This window comes from Hoplias malabaricus, chromosome X1 (genome assembly GCF_029633855.1).
Source record: "Hoplias malabaricus isolate fHopMal1 chromosome X1, fHopMal1.hap1, whole genome shotgun sequence".
Taxonomy (NCBI): domain Eukaryota; kingdom Metazoa; phylum Chordata; class Actinopteri; order Characiformes; family Erythrinidae; genus Hoplias; species Hoplias malabaricus.
The window spans coordinates 518,362-530,515 of NC_089818.1; the positions used below are offsets into that span (position 1 = coordinate 518,362).

Consider the following 12,154-nt stretch of genomic DNA (forward strand, 5'->3'; position numbering starts at 1 on the left):
CACACTCCTCACAGACAGTCACCCGGAGGAAACCCACGCAGACACAGAGAGAACACACCACACTCCTCACAGACAGTCACCCGGAGGAAACCCACGCAGACACAGGGAGAACACACCACACTCCTCACAGACAGTCACCCGGAGGAAACCCACGCAGACACAGAGAGAACACACCACACTCCTCACAGACAGTCACCCGGAGGAAACCCACGCAGACACAGAGAGAACACACCACACTCCTCACAGACAGTCACCCGGAGCGGGAATCGAACCCACAACCTCCAGATCACTGGAGCTGTGTGACTGCGACACCTACCTGCTGCCGCCCCTATATGTTATATATTATGAGATATGTTTTTTCTTAATATGATCAATGTGCAATAATATTTAATAACACTGCACTTTTTCTAGATTAGAACATCACCACACAACTCACCTTTTTATACATTTTATAAATTTATGGGTTTATAAATTTTATTTACACGGGACTAGTCAAGTCATTAACATATATGTTTGCGCTTTAAACAAACCTCGGGACTCAAAACTACGTAAAAACCCGTTATTACTATGTCTTTCTTCAATGTCCACGGCGAATCGCCTTTGTTTTCTCTCAAAGCTGCTGTAGCAGCGTCTTCCGCTAATGCAGCTCGCGCGGGTGTATGTCAAATGGCTCCTCACGCCCTATGTAGTGCACTAGTGTAAGTTATGACTACTACAAACATTTATGGACGTGAATATGTGATATCTGCCTATGTAAATTCGGCCATAAACTGTCCAATACTTTAGAGGACACATTAAGTGTGGTGGACAATTTCGTGACATAGACGGTCCACTATTTAAGGAGCCAGGAGCGATTAGAAAAGTACATTTTAACTCCCTAATGTCTGTTAATCAAATCAATACAGGACTGTGTAGAAGTTTTTTCAAATAGTCATTGGATGCTATTTCACTCTTACTACGTCTTCTAGAATGTACAAACAAGGTTTAAAACTTAAAGGTTTTTTTTTTTTTTTTGTAATACACAGATGTGGTGTCAGCTGTGGCTTAATTCGATGCCTTTATATTTCGTGTTGTGAATTTTGTCACAGATTTAAAGAAAGATAATATTGGACATTTACATATTAAATATCAGGAACAGATCAAATCAGAATGTATTACTTAATTAGTATATAATTTCAGACATGTTCTCAAATTCAGATTTATTCCCCACTTCCAATACCCACCTACCACAAGACAGGCCCTTAGGTGTGAGGAAACACAAATGGGCAAAAATCACTGGACATTCACAAAACCCTCAAAACTTCACACTAGGGCTGTGAGACGAGACATAATTGTCCTGTCGTCAAATCTATGATCCAATCTCCACACCTCCCCTCAAATGCTGATCTAGAGAAGTGAGAAACCCTGGAATAAACCTCCTTCATAAATTATTCAGTAGGGGATGGGAGTGGGCATTTTAGCATTTCTATTGGTCTATTTACGACATTTTTACACAATTTGAAGGAGGACAGCTTCTGTGATGGATAGAATGATGCAGAAAACAAACAAACAAAAAAATTAACAAAAATCAAGATACAGTTTTTTCTTTAGACAGCTGCGATATATAGATGTGATATTTTTTTAAATATTGGGGCACAGTTTTTACAATGATCACAGTCTAAAAGTTTATCAAGTTTAACTTTGCAAAGGCATAGTAGTAACTGCTTTCACATTTAAAGATAGATTTGTGTCTTTTATATTTATGATTTACAATCTTAAAAAAATAGAAGCAGAATTCATCAATGAGGATTTTAATGTGAACAAAGCCTTTGAGACTAATCTGGAACACTGCCATTTCAAAATGGTAATGGTCAGTGATAGGGGCTGATTGCAAATTTCATTCAAGATGTCTTCTAGTGTATAAACAGCACTACTTACATATAAACCTCAAATCAGAATATATATATGACCAAATACTACCAATACTGATAGAAATGTGTTTATTATAAACGTCAGGAAATGTTAAATGGAAAAACGATCACGAAATGAAGTATTATCTGGAATAGTGCCTACCAATGAAAAAAATCCTCATCTGTACATTAATCACTAATAAACTAAAAGATTTAACTGAAAAAATAAAGATTTATTAAAATTCAAAAAGCCAGATTAAGACAAAAATATTGAGCAGTAGTGCTGGGCTTGTTTTCTGCCCTGACTATTTTCATAAAGGAATAACGACAATATCCATGTAAATAATAAAGTAAAATATCTAATCACAGGTACCAAGTAACAATATGGAGACTCTGTTTAGCCCACACACAAGACCCAGCACGAACCATGTAATTTATTGAAATTAATCAAAAAAAAAGTTCCCAAGATTAACAAGGTCTCAAAAAAGACTAAGTCCACACAGCTTCTCAAAGTGGCCCAAACCTAATCATTCTATTCAACTGTTTTCATTATAATTTTCTTGTACTTAAGTAGTCAACCAACATTAGTGTGAACAGGTCACACTCCTACACTGACCCTGATGCACCTAAGAACAATGCTTGATGGGACATACTCCTCTAGAACAAAGGTCAGTGTATGTTTATTGGAAATGAATGATTATCGCGAATGAAAATAAGTGAGAAAATGATCCATTTTCAAGCAGGATTTATACTGACATAAAAATAAAAAAAGTGAAAAAGATGTAGTGACACATTGATCTATTTTCTCAGATTTCTTTTAAAAGTCATATACCAATTTTCTTTTTCATTAATCAGCAACACGGTACTAGATTATGTGGACTGTCCTTTTAGAAAAACAATATGATTTGAACCCATCTGTTTTCACTTCCCTTATAATTCAATTTAAAACGAAATGCTTTGGACAAAGTACAATGACCACACTATTCTCCTCCATCTTTCCTTCCATGCAACAGGAAATTATTAGGATTATGTGGAGCTGGATTGGTGAAGAAATCACATGAATTCCAACCTGGCTGTTCAAACTGATTCACACTGCTGTGTACCAGATCTGTATTGGGTTACAATGCCACATCTAAAGTGGCTCCAATCAGAACTGAAAATGTCACAAAGTCACACAGAAACACATCTGTGTAAAATATGAGGGGGGAATAAGAGACGGAAAAAAAGGACAATCTGTGTCAAATATGAAGAGAAAATAAAGCCACTTTTATCTGCTGTGTGAATGTAGCCACAGGCTTCACAAAATCAGCTTTCAAACAGTTTCAAAGTCTTAGGCCTTAGTTTTAGCAGATGAAAGTGAACAAGTCTTAAGCTCAATAAACCTTCAAGTGATCACACCATCCAAGCAGCAGTATCCAGAAAACAAAGAAATTCTGATTACAGGAGATAATCGCACTTATTTCAAGGCCACGAGGGATGGGGAAAAGAATTTTTTTTCTTAAATTAAAAATCAACAAAAGACTTTAGAACAACTTCCACAACAAACGTGAATAATGACAAACAGCATGCAAAATCCTGACTAAATGGCTGTAGTAAGAAGGTGGATGAAAGGGATGCACAAATATTTCCCCTTCCTGTCTCATGCTTGAGTATCTGCTTATACATATGATTGGTATTGGTACTCTGTATGTCAACTAACTCTGTTATGGGTGCCTGTACACCCATGTGTACATGGTGTTGAAGTAGCTTCTTTTTATAAGTATTCTCTAATGCAGATACAGATTCTATAGTTAATGCACCAGTATCAGGGGCAAATGTAGTGTGGAAGACAGTCAGTGAGAAAACAAAGCTTAAAAAAAAAGCAGAACCCATTACGCCCAGCAGAACTTTCATACAGTTTCCATTTAATTGAACAGTCATGAGAATATCTAAAACATCATTCACTTAACGCTGTAAATGCTCTGAAAATTATAATACGTTCATTGGGTCCCGATATTTTGGCCACGAAGAACACACATGCGTTACTATTGAGGCCAACTGTACGTCACTCAAACTGTGCATCTTTTTATACTCTCTCGTGCTCTTGGGACAGGAGTCAACCTGTTAGTCTTTGACTGCAGATCAGTTCCAAGCAAGATTAGACTGAGTTCTTCAGCTTTGGAGTCCATTGCTGTGGCTGAATGGGACTGAACAGTTCCCTTTGTTTGATAATTGGGAAATTGGTGCAGGTTGGAAACCTGGTGCAGTTGAGAACGCTGGTGAAGTTTGGAATACTGACGGAGAATGAAAAATTGATGCAGATTAGAATACCAACGAATGTGCCGATGGGAGGACTGGCAGAGATGGGAGGACTGGTTCAGGCTGGACAACCGGAGCAGAAGATTGGACAACTGGAACAGATGCAGATTGTACAGCTAACAAAGACGACTGGATGATTTGCGCAGACGTTTGGACAACTGGCGCAGATGCAGACTGAACAGCTGGTATAGAGTGGACAAAGGTCGCAGGCGCAGACTGGGAAATTGGCGTAGATGAGGAGCTGGCTGTCGTGTTTGCCTTACCCTCTTCACCACAACTGGACATCCTAATGGGAGAAATGTTTATTTATTTATTTTAAAAGATGACTAAATGACAAGACTGAAAAGTCTCAAAATCATATATATCTACAAACAGGAAGGAAGGGTTAATAACATTTAACCCTTATTTAAGGTTAAGAGACTTTTACTCATTAACTGCTTCAGTTCTACTGGATCAGGTTTAGTAACAAAACATATTAAAATAGCTGGATCTGGATGTGCCACCTCAAATAGAAACATACAAGGTTACACTGAAAAGAACATTTAGATATACAGATTAACAAAAATGCATCAGAAAAAAAAATCATAACAGCTACATTTATGCAACTTACCCTCCCTCATTTTGGATGGTGTCCTGCTTTGCTTTAGTTTGTTTTTTGCTGGGCAATTTTGGGATAGAACTGGAATTGCGCCTGGTGATCTTGGTCTTGGCTGTTGGACCGCGGAAACCCATTGAAATAAGTTCCCGACGAACAGTTCTTGAGCTGATATTGCTTCCAGATGCAACTTGGAACTCTGCAGTGAGTGCTGCTAGAGGGGACAGACGGTTTTCACTTGCTACACGCTCCAGAACTCGAAGGTCTCTTTCTGAGAGCTTGTGTGGCCTCCCGCTTCGTGGCAGGGCTGTTGTTGCTCCTAAGCGTTTCCACTTCAAAATGACTGCACCTACAGTTGAGCGGGGCAGCTCTAGCAAGGCAGCAATTTCACGTATTGACTTTTTGGAAAGATGGCATCCTATGACAGTGCCACGCTGAAAGTCACTGAGCTCAATAGTTCGACCCATTCTTCTGCCAACAGTGGTCTAATACTTGATTTTCTGCAGGGTCTGTCCACAAACCTTTGTTCATGTAGCGTATCTTTCACCTTTTCCACATACTGCACACACTGGACATCACCTTTAGGAGTAAGAACAAAACGACATATGAATGGCAGGCTTATAATTACATATTTATTATGTATAATTGCATATTTAGATATATCCAATAAGTAAAAAAGCCTTAAAAAGTTGCTTAGATGTAACTGTACACCTTTTACATTTAATAGACAATCTGTGAATATGCCCCACAAGCTGATGGGATTGGTTCCTTAGGTCTGTGATGCAAGAAACCCTGGCTGCCAGATTCTGTGCTTTTGACACTGTCAAGCTGAAATGCTCAGCCATGGCGCTGATTGCTAATTTCACTCATGATGTGTCTTCTACGATATAAACACCACACAAATGTTAACAGGGTTACACACTTGACTTTCCCTGGTGGGGGGGACAGGTCTTTAAGAATGAAAGCACTGGTCACAAATAGACTTTTGCTGCACTGATTAATGCCTGACATTATGAATGACTGAACAGTGAGACTGCCATTTGTGTCACATTCTTGACTGAAAGACACAAACACCGCTAAGTCGAGCTGAATTTAAGAGACTCATCTCGTCCGCGTCTAACATAAATGTTAATTATTAATAAATGTTATTAAACTCAAAGAGCTGAATGCTTGAACCAAACTAAAGAACAAAATAGAAAAGAGAAATCTAGGTCATTCTTACTGGCTCCAAACCAAAACAAGAGCTCGTTCCCGACATGGCGGCGCAGGGCTTCGTTATCAAACAGAGGAGAGACTGAAAAACACATCAACTCACCGACATCCCACGGATTTTGATGGTCAAAGCCCGCTGTTTAATACAGTCTGGCTATTTAAATCTCATCTCCAAGCGCAGGCATTGTTTTACGAGGTAAAACAGTGTCTACGACACGAAACTAACAGTAAATCTAGTAATTTTAACCCTCCTCCGTCTATATTACAACAAAATGGTTTCTCTGTCCAGTATTTAACGTCTGGCAGAGACCCACCAATAAGCGTCGAGCATAGAAACGCAATGACCAATAGGAGAGCGAGACGGGTATGATGTCTGTTTTATTACGTCATCAGCTAGGCAGCGGTTTTGGTAGCTTTTCACACCTTTTATTTTTTCTATTTTTTTGTACTATTTTCTTCATTATTATTATTTTTTTGTACACCTTTCATTTTTAAGTTTCTCCTTATTGGGTTTGCTATTATATAGCCCTCTGTTCAGTTTGATTTATACTCTTATACTTTTCATAAAAGAAATGATTTCATGAGAAAAACAAGCATTTGAAAACATTACTAATGAAATGTTACTAATTTCTGAATCCCTTCCTCCGAACTAATAAAAAAATGACTTATTTTGTATTTGCAATGGGTGTCTGAAACACCTAAACACAACCATTAGTGTGTCCACAAACTTTGACCATGTATGTGAATCAAAAAAAAAAAAAAGTTTAATATTAAACACAGACTAATGAAGCCAGAGTCATGTAACTGGATTCCAAGCATAACATATTGTATGTAATTTTATGTATTTTTCACTCTTCGCTAATGCAACCTAATAAAGCATCTTCATACTTACACAAAACATCATCATCTTATTGTGTTTGCACAGTGACAATGAAGATAATGTAATAAATTCTGATTCATTAAGGGTTCATTTTGCATTCTAGTGCAGAGTAATTTCATTCATTAAAGTTTAATTAAAAGCAGAAATGCAAAATCTTATGAGGGAACGTTTTAGCAGCATACAGTCTTGTGTGCACAATAATTAAACAATATTTAATCTTATATGGATACATGCACACATACACAAATGGATTTGTAGTCAGTATGAGACTTTTACATTCAGCAAAGCTGGAAAAACAAACAAAAGTATATTTCATACACAAGGGGAATTCAAAGCCCTTTACAAAGTGGTGAAAAAAACCCCAGTAAAAAGCAGATAAATTAAGAGCAAGAATAAAAATCATAAAAGGCATTTCAGATTAATTGACTCAGTTTGCTTATGAGGGTCGACTCCTATTTCATGTTCCAAACGATTCTTCAGACAGTAGCAGCTATTGTTGTGCAATACCAGACATTTCCTTTCTGATCCGATAGTAAAACACAGGCTGCTATTGCAGATGCGGATGCCAGTGCTGATACTGATCTATTGAATAGTTTTTAAACCTGATTCACAAAGGGAAAATAAAAAAATATAAATGTATTTTTGTACAATTATTATAAATTTAATTAATTCATAAGTATTATATTTATTTAACAATAATACAAATTCATAACTATTTAAATATAAAGGACATTCCGTTTCTCAAAAATCAGAGGATTTTCAGTTATATATAATCTGGATAAAGGCTGCCAAGTGGCTTTCTTTGGTATTTTTTCAGCTTGTCTTTGAGAGAGAAGGTGGAAGGACAAGTAGTTCCTATATTATGCCACTATTTATGGTGCCATTTTATTATTAATAGACAGCTACGGTATACACCCATCCACATCAAATATCAAACCAAATTGATTTTTGGGCCAGAATCGATTCTTAAATATAAACCCAAAAAATTGGAAGCATCGATATTTAGGTATTGATCCGTCCATCCCTAGTAGAAAAAAAAATTTAGCACAATGTTCAATATTTTTTTTCCTTTGAAGCAACTACTATGCAAACTACAATATGAGATCTCTAAAATTCAAGAAGATACACTCATCAGGTTCCTGGGATCATCACAGAATGACACAAGCTAAAGACTCCAGAAGCATTAAGGAAAAATGTAAGTGATATTAAAAATAAACTCTGGAGATATTTAAGAGTACATACAGAGATAATGAAAGGCAACTACACAGAAGACTAACAGAGTGCGAAAAGTGTTTTTAGTGCCACACAAAATTGCACATGCCATTTCCTTTTCTTTTAGTTTTTATCTAACAGAGGAAGCATGTAGTGTTGTCATCGAATGCACATTGCGGTAAGATCATGTTTGTATCAGTTAGGGTTTCCAGAAGTGGAGCGTAAAAGTAAGTAGTTTACAGCTCAATATTTTATTTTAAAATTTTATTTTATTTTATGACTTAATTAATTTAGTTTGATAATTAACTTGATATTTATCTGTGTGATTATTTATCTTTGATTAACTTTTTTTAAGCCTTGGCAAATGGTGTATTATTTTCTGTATAAATGTTTCTCATACCATCAGTTTTCAAAAGCATTTTGACTTGGAATTTAAAGGGTGAGGTTTTTAACTCGCTCCCATTTAGATTTAAAAGTGAACTAAGTGTTCAAAATATTAATAAATTCAGTAAAACAAAAATAAATAAAAATAATAATAATAAAAAATAGAGTATTCCAAAGACTTTGGATCATTTGATGCATGTGGGCTCTCAGTCTGAAAATATATAATGCCACCAAAATAAATATATTTTAATATGAACAGTTTTAAAAATTGTCTTAGTGTCACAAGGAAATGGTAGGGTTTAACAAAACAACAGACTACCCAAATTTTATAACACAATATATGTATGAACTTTACAAGAACTTCAAAAACAAAAACGGATCGAACAACGGCATGTTTCCTAATCAAGAAATGGCTGATATAAATGTTTTTCTCAAGAAAGAAAAACAGAAATTGCCTTTTGCAATAACGAACTGGGACTATAGTTGCCATAGTTTCAAACATGAACTCTAATGAAAATATCGCCGTCCTATCTGCAATCTCTTCTTCCTGCTCTTTACCTTCGCCTTCTACAACAGGGAGCAGCACTCACCGGAATCCCTCACAATACAAACATTCATTCATTGTCTGTTACCCATTATCCAGTGGCGGTGGGTACAGAGCCTACCCAGAATCATTGGGCTCAAGGCCGGAACACACCCTGGAGGGGGCGCTACTCCTTCACAGGGCGACAGACACACACACACACTCACTCACACCTATGGCCACTTTTGAGTTGCCAATCCACCTACCAATGTATGGGTGAGAACACACCAAACTCCTCACAAAAAGTCACCCAGAGCAGGACTTGAACCATGCCCAATGCAAAGAGTGGGTTAGAAGGGTAGAGATTACCTTTGGATTACTTGGGATCAAGACCTAAGCATTTAACCACAGTACCCACCCTCACTAATGCTCTCATGATAGCCATAGAATACTCACAGCAGTTTTCACAGACTATTTAACTATTTTAACATAGTTAATTATTTAACTATGGCAACAAGCCACATAGGGTGGTACGGTGGCGCAGCAGGTAGGTGTCGCAGTCACACAGCTCCAGGGACCTGGAGGTTGTGGGTTCAATTCCCGCTCCAGGTGACTGTCTTGGTGTGTTCTCCTCGTGTCCGCGTGGGTTTCCTCCCACAGTCCAAAAACACACGTTGGTAGGTGGATTGGCAACTCAAAAGTGTCCTTAGGTGTGAATGTGTGTGTGTGTTGCCCTGTGAAGGACATGCGCCCCCTCCAGGGTGTATTCCTGCCTTGCGCCCAATGATTCCAGGTAGGCTCTGGACCCACCGCGACCCTGAATTGGATAAGGGTTACAGATAATGAATGAATGAACAAGTCACATTCCAGAATACAAATTAAAATCAATTTGTATTGCCATATTTTATTGTTTAGTACCAGTGGTGTATTTACTTTTTAAACTATCTTTTCATCTAGATCTCTCCAACCAAACTTGGCAAAAATGGCAACAGAGCAAAACTTCTCAGAAACCACAGGTAAAATTTGAAATCTATAAATGATGGATGTATTAGTGATTCATTCCTTTAGATTATTTATCTTAAACAATTTTTTGTAACAATGTTGTTGTCAGCAAACTGTGCACAAACTTATCTCAACCAATCAGATGCTCAATAAATATAAAAAAAATATAAGAATTAAATTGTAAAATCATAGTTTGTACTGGTGGTGTTTTATTTCACGGTCAATCATTTCTTTAAACATAATAACAATTCATACTCATTGTCTTTGGTCACACAGTGGCTTACAACAGACATTTTTATTTCCAACGTGTTTGAAATGTGTCTCACAGTTTCACAATTGGTGTTGATTTCATAAATTGGTGTTGATGCAGATGGCAGCAGCAGTGTGAACTTGTCGGGTTACATGGTGCTGACGGACATGGAGAAGGAGATAATCAGCTGGCTCTGCTTCCTGACTGGACCCATCACATTCCTGGAGAATATCTTAGTGTTACTGGTCATTGGTTCTTCAGTTCGTTTACGTAAACGACCCACATATCTCTTCATCGGGAGCTTAGCTCTGGGTGATATCTTAGCCAGTTCCTTTTTCCCCATAATTTTCTTGGAATTCCACATATATAAAAAAAACGACACACCAAAAATATATTTATTCAAGCTTGGGGGTGTCACCATGGCTTTCACTGTCTCGGTTGGAAGCCTGTTGTTAACCTCTATGGACAGATATCTTTGCATCTACCAGGCTCCACGTTATAAGCTTGTTTTGACGCGTTGTAGGGCCTTATTTGGGATTATGACCTTATGGGTCCTGGCTGCTGGAATCTCTTTTCTCCCTCTGATGGGCTGGAGATGTTATTCAAAAACCCCATGCTCTCAGCTATTCCCATACGTGGACCGGAGCTTTATGGGCTGCTGGGCAGGCATCATGCTGCTCGTGCTTCTCCTCATTGTGGTGGCATATGCTCTAATCCTATGGAAGGCCCACAAACATGAGGCAGCCATGGTTGTTTCAAAGGCAGGTCATTCTACAATAGCACGCCAGGCCCGAATGAGAATGGATATCCGCCTGGCTCGGACTTTGGGCATAATCCTCCTGATCCTGGTGCTCTGCTGGCTCCCTAGTCTTTCCATTATGCTGGTGGACGTCTCACGATTTCTCTCCAAAGAGGAGCAGCGGACCTTTGCCTTCTGTGGGATGCTTTGCTTAGTGAATTCAGCCATAAACCCCATACTGTATGCCCTCCGTTGCCGAGAGTTGCGACGAGCACTTATAAACCTACTGAGGTGTGTGGGTCGAGTGTGCACTTTGAACAAGTGTGTTTCTATCCAACAAAGAGAAAATAATGTTGGACACATTGATAACAAAGACAGAGATACAGTCACCACTGAATCCCTAGACAGACAACACCTAGACTAGCTGGACATTTTGCTAGATGCTAAGTAAACAGAATATTTTTCTATGAAAATTGGTAAATATTGTTGAAATATAGGGATGTGCCTTACAATAAATTAAAGAACTGTGAAGAGAGAGAACTGCTGTTTAACATGTAACAAAATCAAGTATATGTTGTCTCCATTTGCAATTTTCTGTTCATGTCCTAGTGAACTTTGTATTATCCTGTACACAAATGCAAGACTACTTTGTCTGTTTATCTCCTCAGTATTGTGTGTATAAATGCATAGGGTATTCATTGTTTTAAATAATTATTTTTTTTTTGTAAAAAAAAAAATAGAAATAAAAAATAAAAGCCTAACCTTACTCTTCTGGAGCTGACTGATGTCATAATGGCATTTTGATGAAGATACAATTTTGATGCAAAAATAAACAGATTACATTCAAACATACCTCAATATATCACACATCTTCATATGGGCAGATATGCTTCATTTTTTAGATATTATCAGCTTTGTGAGCAGTCAGTGCTCTTTAAATATTTTAAATAACATGGACCCAAGCAATGAGAGAAAAGGTAAGTGATGGTTTTTTACATTAAAATATACAAAAGTTGTATAAATTCCTTAGAAAAACACTACAAATAGGAGATGCATCAGGCTCTGTGCTGGACAGGTGAGTAGAGCACTGGACCTGCTATTTTTATTTATTTATTTTTTCTTAGGTGATTGTCTTCGTCAATACATTGATGAGTTTGTAAATTCAGAACC

General features: G+C 37.6%; 1 protein-coding gene and 1 long non-coding RNA gene across 2 annotated transcripts; one reads left to right on the plus strand and one right to left on the minus strand.

Moving 5' to 3' along the window:
• Positions 1 to 1,520: 1,520 nt before the first annotated feature.
• Positions 1,521 to 6,285, minus strand: LOC136675359 (uncharacterized). Its single transcript, XR_010796176.1, has 3 exons — positions 6,098 to 6,285; positions 4,798 to 5,361; positions 1,521 to 4,473 (listed from the first exon to the last, which is right to left on the minus strand). It is a non-coding gene; the product is annotated as an uncharacterized lncRNA (long non-coding RNA).
• A 3,690-nt stretch (positions 6,286 to 9,975) lies between these two features.
• Positions 9,976 to 11,408, plus strand: LOC136676043 (cannabinoid receptor 2-like). Its single transcript, XM_066652896.1, has 2 exons — positions 9,976 to 10,009; positions 10,366 to 11,408. The coding sequence occupies exons 1-2, from the start codon at positions 9,976 to 9,978 to the stop codon at positions 11,406 to 11,408; spliced, it is 1,077 nt and encodes a 358-aa protein (XP_066508993.1).
• The last annotated feature ends 746 nt before the right edge of the window (positions 11,409 to 12,154 follow it).